The following is a 16,347-nucleotide window of genomic DNA, read 5'->3' as shown; positions in this document are numbered from 1 at the left end:
AGTGCCATCCGTTTTGTCACCAAAGCCCCATATACTACCCACCATTATGACCTGTACGCTCTTGTTGGCTGGCCCTCACTACATATTTGTCGCCAAACCCACTGACTCCAGGTCATCCATAAATCACTACTAGGCAAATCCCTGTCTTATCTTAGCTCACTGGTCACCATAGCAACACCCACCCGTAGTCTGCTCTCCAGCAGGTATATCTCACTGGTCATCCCCAAAGCCAACACCTCCTTTGGCCGCCATTCCTTCCAGTTCTCTGCTTCCAATGACTGGAACGAACTGCACAAATCTCTGAAGCTGGAGGCTCTTATCTCCCTCACTAACTTTAAGCGTCAGTTGTCAGAGCAGCTTACCGATCACTGCACCTGTACAAAGCCATTCTGTAATTAGCCCACCCAACTACCTCATCCCCATATTGTTATTTATTTTGCTAATTTGCACCCCAGTATCTCTATGTGCACATCATATTTTGCACATCTGTCATTCCAGTGTTAATATGAAATTGTAACTATTTTGCACAATGGCCTATTTATTGCCTTACCTCCATAACTTACTACATTCGCACACACTGTACAGTGGGGAAAAAAAGTATTTAGTCAGCCACCAATTGTGCAAGTTCTCCCAATTAAAAAGATGAGAGAGGCCTGTAATTTTCATCATAGGTACACGTCAACTATGACAGACAAATTAAGGAAAAAAAATCCAGAAAATCACATTGTAGGATTTTTAATGAATTTATTTGCAAATTATGGTGGAAAATAAGTATTTGGTCACCTACAAACAAGCAAGATTTCTGGCTCTCACAGACCTGTAACTTCTTCTTTAAGAGGCTCCTCTGTCCTCCACTCGATACCTGTATTAATGGCACCTGTTTGAACTTGTTATCAGTATAAAAGACACCTGTCCACAACCTCAAACAGTCACACTCCAAACTCCACTATGGCCAAGACCAAAGAGCTGTTAAAGGACACCAGAAACAAAATTGTAGACCTGCACCAGGCTGGGAAGACTGAATCTGCAATAGGTAAGCAGCTTGGTTTGAAGAAATCAACTGTGGGAGCAATTATTAGGAAATGGAAGACATACAAGACCACTGATAATCTCCCTCGATATGGGGCTCCACGCAAGATCTCACCCCGTGGGGTCAAAATTATCACAAGAACTGTAAGCAAAAATCCCAGAACCACACGGGGGCACCTAGTGAATGACCTGCAGAGAGCTGGGACCAAAGTAACAAAGCCTACCATCAGTAACACACTACGCCGCCAGGGACTCAAATCCTGCAGTGCCAATCGTGTCCCCCTGCTTAAGCCAGTACATGTCCAGGCCCGTCTGAAGTTTGCTAGAGTGCATTTGGATGATCCAGAAGAGGATTGGGAGAATGTCATATGGTCAGATGAAACCAAAATAGAACATTTTGGTAAAAACTCAACTCGTCGTATTTGGAGGACAAAGAATGCTGAGTTGCATCCAAAGAACACCATACCTACTGTGAAGCATTGGGGTGGAAACATCATGCTTTGGGGCTGTTTTTCTGCAAAGGGACCAGGACGACTGATCCGTGTAAAGGAAAGAATGAATGGGGCCATGTATCGTGAGATTTTGAGTGAAAACCTCCTTCCATCAGCAAGGGCATTGAAGATGAAACGTGGCTGGGTCTTTCAGCATGACAATGATCCCAAACACACCGCCCGGGCAACGAAGGAGTGGCTTCGTAAGAAGCATTTCAAGGTCCTGGAGTGGCCTAGCCAGTCTCCAGATCTCAACCCCATAGAAAATCTTTGGAGGGAGTTGAAAGTCCGTGTTGCCCAGCGACAGCCCCAAAACATCACTGCTCTAGAGGAGATCTGCATGGAGGAATGGGCCAAAATACCAGCAACAGTGTGTGAAAACCTTGTGAAGACTTACAGAAAACGTTTGACCTGTGTCATTGCCAACAAAGGGTATATAACAAAGTATTGAGAAACTTTTTTTATTGACCAAATACTTACTTTCCACCATAATTTGCAAATAAATTCATTAAAAATCCTACAATGTGATTTTCTGGAGACAAAAATCTCATTTTGTCTGTCATAGTTGACGTGTACCTATGATGAAAATTACAGGCCTTTCTCATCTTTTTAAGTGGGAGAACTTGCACAATTGGTGGCTGACTAAATACTTTTTCCCCCCACTGTATATATATTTTCTGTTGTATTTTTGACTTTATGTTTTGTTTACCCCATATGTAACTCTGTGTTGTTGTTTGTATCGCACTGCTTTGCTTTATCTTGGCCAGGTCGCAGTTGTAAATGAGAACTTGTTCTAAACTGGCTTACCTGGTTAAATAAAGGTTAAATAAAATAAAAAAATAAAACACAAATCCTTCCTTTTGACACACGGTCTTGATAGAAGATGAAGCAGCCAATTTAGCTGCGCAGTCAGCCTTGGCGTTCCCCAGAGAAATGCTGTCGTTAGAGGAAGAATGTGCCTGACACTTGATTATAGAAATAGAGGAGGGCAGCTGGACAGCCTGTAAAAAAGACGAAACAAGATTACTGTGTGCAATCTGTTTTCTAGACGAGGGCAAAAACCCTATATTATTCCACAATGTTCCAAAATCATGCACAACACCAAACACATATCTACTATCAGTATCTACAAAAAACTCAAAGTCCGGATTGTCTAACGGGGTGTCTCTCAAGTCCACCCTAGGGCTACAGCTAACTTCAATAGCTAAATCACAATCATGGTCTTCACCGGCATCTGCTGTAGGGAGAAGAGTTGAAGGGTTAAGAATTGTACATAGTTTCAGAGTAACATGGGACATTGTCAACAGAATGTTCTGATAGTCTAGCAGTTTCGCAGGCATCAAATGAGCCGTTCTTGCCTGTGTAATAATTGCGTGCACAGCGTGGGGCACATGTACAGTTAGAGGAGACATTGCCACAATATCAGAACTTGCCAAAACAGCCTCAGTAGCAGCCACTACTGATCTCAACTTCACTCGCCTCCATCTTTCTCCCATAAATACAATCCTGCAGCGGTTGAACTAATTCATTGCCACTTATCTATCTTTGGAGAGGGCATAGCAGGTTTAGGCAAAGCTTTAATTGCCTCTAATCTATCTTTGGAGAGGGTGCGACCCTCAGAAGTAATGTCATGACCCAAAATATTTAAAGGAGCTCTGGCATAATAGCATTTTACTGGGGGAAACTTTATGACAATTTTCTTCCCCCAAATAATCAACAATGCCCGAGTGTCCCAGTGACATATATCCTCTGATTGTGAGCAAACCAACAAATCGTCAACATACTTAACCAAAATACTCCCTCCAGGAGCAACAAAAAAAGAGAAGAGAAAAGAAAGAAAGCATGAGCTAAATCAATTACTAAAGAACAACAACTACTAGGAAGCACCTGGGATAAGTTATTGTGCTGACGTTGCTTCCAGAGGCAGTTTGGAACTCGGTAGTGAGTGTTGCCACCGAGGACTGACGATTTTTACGTGCTTCAGCACTCTGTGGTCCCGTTCTGTGAGCTTGTGTGTCCTACCACTTCGCGGCTGAGCCGATGTTGCTCCTAGACGTTTCCACTTCACAATAACAGCACGTACAGTTGACTGGGGCAGCTGTAGCAAGGTAGAAATTAGATGAACTGACTTTTTGGAAAGGTGGCATACTATGACGGTGACACGTTGAAAGTCACTAAGCTCTTCAGTAAGGCCATTCTACTGCCAATGTTTGTCTATGGAGATTGCATGTCTGTGTGCTTGATTTTATACACCTGTCAGCAATGGGTGTGGCTGAAATTGCCGAATCCACTAATTTGAAGAGGTGTCCACATACTTTTGTATATATAGTGTATCTCCTATCATAGCCGTTAACCATGTAACTGTTTTAAAGTCACCATTGGCCTCATGGTGAAATCCCTGAGCGGTTTCCTTCCTCTCCGGCAACTGAGTTAGGAAGGACGCCTGTGTCTTTGTAGTGACTGAGTGTATTGATACTCCATCCAAAATGTTATTAATAACTTCACCATGATCAAAGGGATATTCAATGTTTGCTTTTTTTTTTACCCATTTACCATCTACTTCTTTGTGTGTGGCATTGTAAAACCTCCCTGGTCTTTGTGGTTGAATCTGTGTTTGAAGTTCACTGCTCGGCTAAAGGAACTTACATATAATTGTATGTGGGGGTACAGAGATGAGGTAGTCATTCAAAAGCACTATTGTTGCACTAAGAGTGACACCGTGCAACTTATTATGTGACTTGTTAAGCACGTTTACTCCTTAACTTATTTAGGCCTCCTGTAGCTCAGTTGGTAGAGCATGGCGCTTGCAATGTCAGGGTTGTGGGTTCGATTCCCACAGGGGGCCAGTATGAAAAATGTATGCGCTCACTAACTGTAAGTTGCTCTGGATAAGAGCGTCTGCTAAATGACTAAAATGTAAATTTAGGCTTGATATATCAAAGGGGTTGAATACTTATTGACTCAAGACATTCCAGCTTTTCATTTTTCATTAATTTGTAAACATTTCTAAAAACATAATTCCACATGTGACATTATGGGTTATTGTGTATAGGCCAGTGACACAAAATCTCAATTTAATCAATTTTAAATTCAGGCTGTAACACAACAAAATGTGGAAAATGTCCAGTTTTGATACTTATAGTAACAATAATTAATGGGGGTAAGGATGGTGAAAATCAGACGTAAATAATTTGCTAATTTGTAAAATATTGTCATTTACCTTTTATTCACTTGCTGATATTCATTGGTTACTTGTCCCTCAAAGAATTGACTTTAAAATTCTCCTCCTCATCTACAAAGCCCTAAATGGAATTGGACCAGCCTACCTGTTAGACCTACTCTCCCCCTATGAACCTCCACGCACCCTAAGTTTAAGCCACGTCAAACTGCTGAATGCCGGCAGGACCTGGATACACACAATGGAGGGCCGTTTCTTTTGCTCCCACGCACCATGCCTTTGGAACTCCCTTCCTGACAATCTCAGGGCTGTTCAGACTGTTGGGCCTTTAAAACAGGCCTTAAGACTCAGCTCTATGAGCCTTCCCATCCTCCTAGACTTTGATTGTTGCTTTCATGATTTGGTTATATATATTTTGTAGTCTTTTTTTTGTTTATCTTTCATTTTATGCACTTTGAGATTTTTATTTTACAATGAAAAGCACTTTACAAATGTAATAAATTTGTATTGTTATTATAAAAAAACTAAAAAACAGAAGCTCATTACTTTGAATTCCTTACTTAAATTGACAGTTTTGCCAGAGGCTGCTGTATCTATGTAACAAATCAAGAAATGCAAAACTGTCTGGATCGATTGACAACAGTGGATGAACTGATGTAAATGTGTCAAAGGTAAGCCCACCTAATAACCATTACATAACATTTTAGTCATTTTGCAGACGCTCTTATCCAGAGCGACATACAGGAGCAATTAGTGTTAAGTGCCTTGCTCAAGGGCACATCGCCAGATTTTTCACCTAGTCGATTCGGGGATTAGAACCAGCGACCTTTCGGTTACTGGCACAACTCTCTTAACCACTAAGCTACCTGCCGCCCCATCCATCCATCCCTAATGGAAAATAGGCCCTGTACGGTAGATACAAGTTTGGGGATTGTTTGACATTTTGACAGAGAAATCTAGGGAAATACTGTAGCATGAAAACAAACTATATTCGGTCTGAGATCTGGATGCATGTCATGTTTTCTGAGGGCCAACTGTTCTATGTAACATGATATCTGTGACAGCTAGCTTTGGTATTTGACATCCCCTTGACCATCATGATACGTCTCCTTGTGGTCATTGAATGTCTCATGGATAACGTCTGACACAAATAGCAATATTTTCATAATGTTCCCTAATGGACATCAAAATACCTTATCATAACATTATACTGTGGCCATACCGGGATCTGTACTGAACGCCCTCTTATGGTCCCGAGGTTAATGTCATGTTTTAATATTCCTAAAATGTTCTCAAAATGTCAGTGGGATAACGTCTCGCTGAAACCCTTAAAGCAAGATTTCACAAACTTGGACCTGGGGACCCCAAGTTGTGCACATTTAGGTTTTTTCTCTAGCAGTACACAGCTGATTCAAATAATCAACTAATCATCAAGCTTTGATTATTTTAATCAGCTATGTAGTGCTAGGGCAAAAAAACAAAATGTTCACCCCTTGGGGTCCCCAGGACCGAGTTTGGGAAACGCTGCCTTAAAGGGACCTAATGGGAACATCGCCGAATATCCTTACGACGGTCCCTGTTTGCTGGGTTAATACTACAATCCCATAGAGTAAATAGAATCAAATGAGTTGCTTGTCATAAACTCAATATAGATCCATCTCTATGGAGTGGTTACATGTTGACACTGAAACTACAATCCCATGTGAGCAAACACTATGATATATTTAGAGGCTAGCAGGACAAGTTATTGGAGCAGTATCCCTCTGTCAAGCAAGAAGACATTTCATGGACACAAGATTCTTTATTTCTTTCACACCTCAGAAGTCTGATCTGAACAGATATTATCGGGATATTTGTTTTTATTTTCAAGAATAAGAGTTTGAGGGAGGATGTGAATTTTTTTGTTGTTAAAACTATTGTGGTTAGTCCAAGCCTACTCAGAATCAAATGATTCACACTTGCATTCATCCTCATACATACACACTCAAGTCTTGTAAGGACTAAGAATTGCTGCATTGACCAGAGGAAGAAAACGAACAAAAGCTATGGAGAACTCAACCCAAGTCAAGTTCTTTTATCTCTTTGGCTTACAAGAGACATTTAACAACAAATCGGTCTATTTTATCTTGTCTCTTATCACATACCTTCTCATCATCACTGTGAATCTGACTCTGATCATAACAATCATTCAGGAGAAAGGTCTCCATGAGCCCATGTATATCTTTCTGTGTAGTCTATGTGTCAATGGATTGTATGGAACTGCTGGTTTCTACCCCAAGTTTTTACTGGACCTTCAGTCAGATGTTCAGGTGATATCTTATGGTGGATGTTTGACTCAAGCCTATGTAATATACACATCTGTCATGTGTGAAATGTCTACTCTAACAGTGATGTCTTACGACAGGTATGTGGCAATATGCAGACCACTACTATACCATAACATTGTGACATCTTTAACTGTTAGAAAGTTACTTTTATTTTCTTGGTGTTATCCTTTATTTATAGCACTCATAGTAGTTATTTTAGCCGTCAGAATTCCTTTGTGTGGATCTCGCATTGATAAAATCTTCTGTGACATTCCGTCTATACTGAAACATGCATGTTTACCCATTACCATCAATCAGATTTGGAGCAAATTTGGAGTATCGGTTCATATTTTACAGATGCTTTTTATTGTATTTTCTTACTGTCAGATTGTAAGGACTTGTGTAAAGTCAGCTAAGGGAAGGATTAAGTTCACACAGACATGTGTGCCACATTTAACAACAATCGTTATTTTCATCACAGTGACCCTGTTTGACAATTTGCAAGGGTGGAATCATGTAAATATTACTCTAAATATGCGTAATGCAATGGCTGTACAATTCCTTGTTATACCACCTATGTTAAACCCTGTCATATATGGATTTAACCTCCAGCAGATTCGAAGGGCAGTTTTTAGAAAGTGTAATGCACATAAAATCATTGATATGAGATGCTAGTTACATGATGTTACACAACAAGGATACTACCTGATATCAGAAGTCAACAAAATAAAGGTAAAATCTGCCAAAACTGTTGCAAGGTTAAATGGCGCCTCATTTCTTGATACCCATCGCCCTCTTCTGGGAAAGTGATTTATAAATAGTAATTGTAGCACATATCCTGAGCAGGAAAATGCTTGAATGTGTCCCGAATGACATCCTATTCCCTATGTAGTGCACTACTTTTGACCAGAGCCAAAGTAGTGCACTATAAAGGGAATTGGGAGCAATTGATAGAACAAATCTGTGAATCCTTATGCAGTTAAGAACATTCTGAAGAAGAATAACAATATGCAAAGCTTCTGTTTCAATATACACTACCATTCAAAAGTTTGGGGTCACTTAGAAATGTCCTTGTTTTCAGCAAAAAATGTTGTCCATTAAAATAACATCAAATTGATCAGAAATACAGTGTAGACATTGTTAATGATGTAAATGGCTATTGTAATAGGAAACGGCAGATTTGTAATGGAATATCTACATAGGCGTACAGAAGCCCTTTATCAGCAACCATCAGTCCTGTTCCAACGTTGTGTTTGCTAATCCAAGTTTATCATTTTAAAAGGCTAATTGATCATTAGAAAACCATTTTGCAATTATGTTAGCACAGCTGAAAACTGTTGTGCTGATAAAGAAGTAATACAACTGGCCTTCTTGAGACTAGTTGAATATCTGGAGCATCAGCAATTGTGGGTTCGATTATAGGCTCAAAATGGCCAGAAACAAATAACTTTCTTCTGAAACCCGTCAGTCTATTCTTGTTCTGAGAAATGAAGGCTATTCCATGCCAGCAATTGTGGGTTCGATTACAGGCTCAAAATGGCCAGAAACAAATAACTTTCTTCTGAAACCTGTCAGTCTATTCTTGTTCTGAGAAATGAAGGCTATTCCACGCGAGAAATTGCAGAGAAACTAATGATCTCGTACAAACGCTGTGTACTACTCCCTTCACAGAACTTTTTCTTTGCAACTCTGCCTAGAAGGTCAGCATCCCGGCGTCGCCTCTTCACTGTTGACGTTGAGACTGGTGTTTTGCGTGTCCGCACTGTATTTCTGATCAATTTGATGTTATTTTAATTGATAAAAAAAATACATTTCTAAGTGACCCCAAACTTTTGAACGGTAGTGTATATTTTCCCCATTGGTTCCTTATTCTTAATACTCTCAGAAAATAAATAATGCTTGTGGTTACAGTACTGTAAAAAGTTTTGGGGGTTATTGAGTTGTGATAACGCATCTATGTGCTTATAGCCAGGCCTCTTCCTCAGTGTATCTCTCAAAGTAAATGGATATACACAACCTCTTTGAAAGGCAAATAATTATTTTATTGGTGCAATAACAATAATATGTTATTGGTGCAATAACAAGAGTATTTGTTAGATACTACTGCAATGTTGGAGCTAGAAACACAAGCATTTCGCTACACCCGCTATAACATCTGCTAAATAATTTCTAAATATGTGTATGTGACCAATAAAATTTGATATGAACTAGTACAGTTGTGGTCAAACGTTTTGAGAATGACACAAGTATTGGTCTTCACAAAGTTTGCTGCTTCAGTGTTTTTAGATATTTTTGTCAGATGTTACTATGGTATACTGAGGTATAATTACAAGCATTCCATGAGTGTCAAAGGCTTTTATTGACAATTACATTAAGTTTGTGCAAAGAGTCAATATTTGCAGTGTTGACCCTTCTTTTTCAAGACCTCTGCAATCCACCCTGGCATGCTGTCAATTAACTTCTGGGCCACATCCTGACTGACGGCAGCCCATTCTTGCATAATCAATGCTTGGAGTTTGTCAGAATTTGTGGGTTTTTGTTTGTCCACCCGCCTCTTGAGGTTCTCAATGGGATTAAGGTCTGGGGAGTTTCCTGGCCATGGACCCAAAATGTTGATGTTTTGTTCCCCGAGCCACTTAGTTATCACTTTTGCCTTATGGCAAGGTGCTCCATCATGCTGGAAAAGGCATTGTTCATCACCAAACTGTTCTTGGATGGTTGGGAGAAGTTGCTCTCGGAGGATGTGTTGGTACCATTCTTTATTCATGGCTGTGTTCTTAGGCAAAATTGTGAGTGAGCCCACTCCCTTGGCTGAGAAGCAACCCCACACATGAATGGTCTCAGGATGCTTTACTGTTGGCATGACACAGGACTGATGGTCACACTCACCTTGTCTTCTCCGGACAAGCTTTTTTCCGGATGCCCCAAACAATCGGAAAGGGGATTCATCAGAGAAAATGACTTTACCCCAGTCCTCAGCAGTCCAATCCCTATACCTTTTGCAGAATATCAGTCTGTCCCTGATGTTTTTCCTGGAGAGAAGTGGCTTCCTCGCTGCCCTTCTTGATACCAGGCCATCCTCCAAAAGTATTTGCCTCACTCTGCGTGCAGATGCACTCACACCTGCCTGCTGCCATTCCTGAGCAAGCTCTGCACTGGTGGTGCCCCGATCCCACAGCTGAATCAACTTTAGGAGACGGTCCTGGCGCTTGCTGGACTTTCTTGGGCGAACTGAAACCTTCTTCACAACAATTGAACCTCTCTCCTTGAAGTTCTTGATGATCCGTTAAATGGTTGATTTTGGTGCAATCTTACTAGCAGCAATATCCTTGCCTTTTTGTGCAAAGCAATGATGACGGCACGTGTTTCCTTGCAGGTAACCATGGTTAACAGAGGAAGAACAATGATTTCAAGCACCACCCTCCTTTTAAAGCTACCAGTCTGTTATTCTAACTCAATCAGCATGACAGAGTGATCTCCAGCTTTGTCCTCGTCAACACTCTCACCTGTGTTAATGAGAGAATCACTGACATGATGTCAGCTGGTCCTTTTGTGGCAGGGCTGAAATGCAGTGGAAATGTTTTTGGGGGATTAAGATCATTTTCATGGCAAAGAAGGACATTGCAATTAATTGCAATTCATCTGATCACTCTTCATAACATCTTGAATATATGCAAATTGCCATCATAAAAACTGAGGCAGCAGACTTCGTGAAAATTAATATTTGTGTCGTTCTCAAAACGTTTGACCACGACTGTATGAATGATTGCATGCAGGCTACACAATTGCAGAGATATAAATTGCATCAACAAGATACAAGAAAAACTGAACAGAAATATCACATTCTGAATTTCCATTTAATTTAATCACAACATTTGTATTTGTATCCAAGTTTAACATACCCAGTGCCTTGCACCCCCTTGGCGTTCTTCCTATTTAGTCGTATTACAACCTGTAATTTAAATTGATTTTTATTTGGATTTCATGTAATGGACATACACAAAATAGTCAAAATTGGTGATGTGAAATGAAAAAAATAACTTGTTTCAAAAAATTCGAAAAAATCAATAACGGAAAAGTGGTGTCTGCATATGTATTCACCCCCTTTGCTATGAAGCCCCTAAATAAGGTATGGTGCAACCAATTACCTTCAGAATGTTAATTAGTTAAATTAAGTCCACCTTGTGTGCAATCTAAGTGTCACATGATCTGTCATATGATCTCAGTATATATACCCCTGTTCTGAAAGGACCCAGAGTGTGATACGTGTGATAGAAGGAGTCAGGCGCAGGAGAGTAATACGCATCAAAAGAGTTTATTCCGTCGATAAACAGTTGCGCAAGCATGCGACAACAAAACTCAGGCACAGGGGAAATATCTACCCTGGCAACAACAAGATAAGGGTAGCTCAACCGAGCTACACACAGCTCACTACAAACAATCACCCATACAGACAAGGAAGCAGAGGGAACACTTATACAATGACTAATTGGGGATAAGGACCAGGTGTGTTTGATTAATTAGACAAGACAAGTGGAGTGATGATAAATGTATCGGCAGCAGCTAGTAAGCCGGTGACGACGAACGCCAAAACCTGCCCTAACAAGGAGGGGAGGCAGCCTCAGCGGAAGTCGTGACAGTACCCCCCCCCTTGATGCGCGGCACCAGCAGCGCGTCGACCCCAGCCTCGGGGACGGCCAGGAGGACGCGGAGCAGGGCGAGCCGGATGGCGACGGTGGAAATCCCGTACCATGGAGGGATCGAGGATATCCCTCACCGGGACCCAGCACCGTTCTTCCGGACCGTACCCCTCCCACTCCACGAGGTACTGAAGGCCCCCCACCCGACGCCTCGAATCCAGGATGGAACGGACTGAGTACGCCGGAGCCCCCTCGATGTCCAGAGGAGGTGGAGGGACCTCCCGCACCTCAGACTCCTGGAGCGGACCAGCTACCACCGGCCTGAGGAGAGACACATGAAACGAGGGGTTAATACAGTAATCAGGGGGGAGTAATAACCTATACGTGACCTCGTTGATTCTCCTCAGGACTTTGAACGGCTCCACAAACCGCGGGCTCAGCTTCCGGCAGGGCAGGCGGAGGGGCAGATTCCAGGTCGAGAGCCAGACCCGATCCCCCGGTACAAAGACGGGGGCCTTCCTGCGGTGGTGGTCAGCATTGGCCTTCTGACGACGCACGCTGCATTGGAGGTGAACGTGGGCAGCATCCTACGTCTCTTCCGCGCGCTGAAACCAGTCATCCACCGCAGGAGCCTTGGTCTGGCTCTGGTGCCACGGTAGAACACACTGGAAAGGCGTTAGGTTAGTGGAGGAGTGGCGGAGAGAGTTCTGGGCATATTCTGCCCATGGCAAGAACACCGACCACTCCCCGGCCGGTCTTGGCAGTAGGACCGCAGGAACCTACCCACGTCCTGATTTATCCGTACCACCTGCCCATTACTCTCGGGGTGGAACCCAGAGGTCAGGCTGACCGAGACCCCCAGACGTTCCATGAACGCCTGCCAGACCTTGGACATGAACTGTGGACCTCGGTCAGACACTATATCCTCTGGTACCCCGTAGTACCGGAAGACGTCAGTAAACAGGGCCTCCGCAGTCTGCAGGGACGTAGGGAGACCGGGCAGAGGAAGGAGGCGGCAGGACTTTGAGAAGCGGTCCACAACGACCAGGATGGTGGTGTTACCTTGGGAGAGGGGAAGATCAGTCAGAAAATCAATGCTAAGGTGAGACCAAGGTCGTTGTGGAACTGGTAACGGTTTTAGCTTACCCACTGGGTGGTGCCTAGGTGCCTTACTCTGGGTGCACACCGAGCAGGAGGAGATGTACACCCTCACGTCCTTAGCCAAGGTAGGCCACCAGTACTTTCCGCTCAGGCAGCGCACTGTACGACCGATACCTGGGTGACCAGATGAGGGTGACGTGTGTGCCCAGAAGATCAGACGATCACGGATAAGAGCAGGCACGTACTTCAGTCCAGCTGGACACTGCGGTGGAGATGGATCTGTGCGTAATGCCTGCTCTATATCCGCGTCCATCACCCATACTACCCAGCCACAATGCGGGAGGCCGGGAGTATGGGGGTGTTGTCTCTGACCTCTCCTCTGTGTCATACAGCCGGGACAGTGCGTCTGCCTTCACATTCTTCGTACCCGGAATGTATGACAATGTCAAATCAAACCGGGTGAAGAATAGGGCCCACCTGGCCTGACGAGGATTCAGCCTCCTTGCTGCCCGGATGTACTCCAGGTTACAGTGGTCCGTCCAGACGAGGAAAGGGTGTTTCGCCCCTTCGAGCCAATGGCTCCACACTGTCAAAGCTCGGACAACAGCCAACAGCTCCCGATCACCAACGACATAGTTCTGCTCTGCCGGGATGAGCTTCTTCAAGAAGAAGGCACAGGGGCGGAGCTTGGGTGGCGTGCCCAAGCATTGGGTTAGGACAGCGCCCATCCCTACCTTGGATGCATCCACCTCCACTACAAACGGTAGTGATGGATCAGGGTGGGCTAGTACCGGAGCTGAGGTGAACAGACCCCGCAGTCTCCTGAAGGCTAGATCCACCTCAGCAGACCAGCGGAGCCGGGACGGCCCACCCTTCAACACGGATGTGATGGGAGCTGCGACCTTGCCAAAGCCCCGGATAAACCTTTGATAGTAGTTGGCAAAGCCAAGGAATCGCTGCACCTCCTTAACCGTGGTTGGAGTCGGCCAATTACGTACGGCTGAAATGCGATCTCCCTCCATCTCCACCCCTGAGGTGGAAATACGGTAACCAAGGAGATGGACTGCTGGAAAAACATACACTTCTCTGCCTTAGCATAAAGGTAATTCTTCAACAGTTGGGCCAGCACCTTGCAAACCAGGGACACATGCACAGTGCAAGTAGCAGAATACACCAGGATGTCATCGATGTAGACCACTACACCGCGATCAAGCATGTCCCGAAACACCTCGTTCACCAAGGACTGGAAAACTGAGGGAGCATTCATCAAACCATAGGGCATCACCAGGTATTCATAATGCCCCGTGGTTGTGCTGAATGCTGTCTTCCACTCATCTCCCTCTCGGATACGCACCAGGTTGTACGCACTCCTGAGATCCAATTTGGTGAAGAAGCGCGCCCCATGCATCGATTCAACCACTGAAGGAATGAAGGGGAGAGGATAACTAAATCGGATTGTCTCCCTGTTCAGTGGTCGATAATCAATGCACGGGCGCAGACCTCCGTCTTTCTTCTTCACAAAGAAGAAACTCGAGGAGGAAGGTAAAGTGGAGGGACGTATATACCCCTGACGCAGGGACTCGGTGACATATGTCTCCATAGCCACTGTTTCCGCCTGTGACAGGGGGTATTTATGACTCCTGGGAGGTACAGCGTCTACCCTGAGGTTTATCGCGTAATCCCCCGCCCGGTGAGGTGGTAACTCAGTCACCTGCGTTTTAGAGAACGCTTGCGCCAGATCACGGTATTCGGGGGGAATGCGCACGGTGGAGGCACTATCTGGACTTTCCACCGTGGTTGCACCAACGGAAACATCTAGACACCTACACTGACACTCACGCGACCACCTCGTAAGAGCCCTCTGCGGCCATGAGAAGATGGGGTTGTGGAGTGCTAACCAAGGGATACCTAATACCACAGGGAAAGCAGGAGGTTCAATAATCGAAAAAATCACCTGCTCAAAATGATTCTCCTGGGTGATCATGGTGACTGGTATAGTGACTTCCATAACAAATCCGGACCCTAATGGTCGAATATCGAGTGCTCTGAGGAGACGTGGAATGGAGGGGAACAAATTAAATGCCTTGACGGCGTGCGAATGCCCTATCCATAAAGTTCCCAGCTGCATCGGCTCGAGGCTTCCGGGGTGGAAATGGGCAGACCCCTTCCAGGACGTCCTCTGGCTGCCAGCAGGTTGTCCAACCGAATGGCCATGTCCACCAGTTTATCAAAGGACTACATGGTGTCCCGGCAGGCTAGCTCCCGTCGGACGTCCTCCCGCAGATGGCACCGGAAATGGTCGATCAGGGCCCGCTCGTTCCACCCGGACCCTGCTGCCAGCATCCGGAACTCCAACGCGAAGTCCTGCGTGGTCCTCGTCCCCTGCCTCAGGTGAACCAGTCGCTCACCCGCCTCTCGACCCTCTGGCGGGTGGTGGAATACCGCCCGAAAGAGGCGAGCGAACTCCCTGTTGTCCTCCAACGTGGCTCCTCCTTCGTTCCACACCACGTTGGCCCACTCCAGGAATTTCCCACAGAGGCAGGAATATGACGACGAACGCCGAAACCTGCCCGAACAAGGAGGGGAGGCAGCCTCGGCAGAAGTCATGATACAAAGTCTGCAACACCACTAAGCAAGGGGCACCACCAAGCAAGCGGCACCATGAAGACCAAGAAGCTCTCCAAACAGGTCAGGGACAAAGTTGTGGAGATGTACAGATCAGGGTTGGGTTATAAAAAAATATCAGAAACTTTGAACAAACCACGGAGCACCATTAAATCCATTATTAAAAAATGGAAAGAATATGGGACCACAACAAACATGCCAAGAGAAGGCCGCCCACCAAAACTCATGGACCAGGCAAGGAGGGCATTAATCAGAGAGGCAACAAAGAGACCAAAAATAACCCTGAAGGAGCTGCAAAGCTCCACAGCGGAGATTGGAGTATCTGTCCATAGGACCACTTTAAGCCGTACACTCCACAGAGCTGGGCTTTACAGAAGAGTGGCCAGAACAAAGCCATTGCTTAAAGAAAAAAATAAGCAAACACGTTTGGTTTTCGCCAAAAGGCATGTGGGAGACTCCCCAAACATGTGGAAGAAAGTACTCTGGTCAGATGAGACTAAAATTTAGCTTTTTGGCCAACAAGGAATACGCTATGTCTGGCGCAAATCCAACATCTCTCATCACCCCGAGAACACCATCCCCACAGTGAAGCATGGTGGTGGCAGCATCATGCTGTGGGGATGTTTTCCATTGGCAGGGACTGGGAAACTGGTCAGAATTGAAGGAATGATGGATGGCGCTAAATACATGGAAATTCTTGAGGGAAACCTGTTTCAGTCTTCCAGAGATTTGAGACTGGGACGGAGGTTCACCTTCCAGCAGGACAATGACCCTAAGCATACTGCTGAAGCAACACTCGAGTGGTTTAAGGGGAAACATTTAAATGTCTTGGAATGGCCTAGTCAAAGCCCAGACTTCAATCCAATTGAGAATCTGTGGTATGACTTAAAGATTGCTGTACACCAGCCTGATTGCATATAATTTACCGGTTCCATTTCATGCCATGCTGTTCATATAAATAATTTATTCTAATTTAC

The 16,347-nt window shown here is 44.5% G+C and overlaps 1 protein-coding gene across 1 annotated transcript; it reads left to right on the top strand.

Moving 5' to 3' along the window:
- The first annotated feature begins 6,757 nt into the window (after positions 1 to 6,757).
- Positions 6,758 to 7,679, top strand: LOC123482761 (olfactory receptor 2G6-like). The gene is made up of 3 exons (XM_045211492.1): positions 6,758 to 7,116; positions 7,204 to 7,299; positions 7,486 to 7,679. Exons 1-3 carry the CDS (start codon positions 6,912 to 6,914, stop codon positions 7,677 to 7,679), a joined length of 495 nt encoding a protein of 164 aa, XP_045067427.1. The 5' UTR covers positions 6,758 to 6,911.
- Positions 7,680 to 16,347: the final 8,668 nt, after the last annotated feature.

This window comes from Coregonus clupeaformis, chromosome 5 (assembly GCF_020615455.1).
Source record: "Coregonus clupeaformis isolate EN_2021a chromosome 5, ASM2061545v1, whole genome shotgun sequence".
In the NCBI taxonomy this organism is placed as follows: domain Eukaryota; kingdom Metazoa; phylum Chordata; class Actinopteri; order Salmoniformes; family Salmonidae; genus Coregonus; species Coregonus clupeaformis.
The sequence above is the reverse complement of the archived record's forward strand: the minus strand, read 5'-3'. Positions and strand labels throughout refer to the sequence as shown.

Excerpts from the sequence above, each read along its gene's own strand:
- LOC123482761 (XM_045211492.1), top strand. The coding sequence starts at position 6,912 with ATGTATATCTTTCTGTGTAGTCTATGTGTCAATGGATTGTATGGAACT. Across the intron at positions 7,117-7,203 it reads CGACAGGTATGTGGCAATAT|CACTCATAGTAGTTATTTTA; the intron begins GCAGACCACTAC and ends CTTTATTTATAG. Across the intron at positions 7,300-7,485 it reads GTCTATACTGAAACATGCAT|TGACCCTGTTTGACAATTTG; the intron begins GTTTACCCATTA and ends TTTTCATCACAG.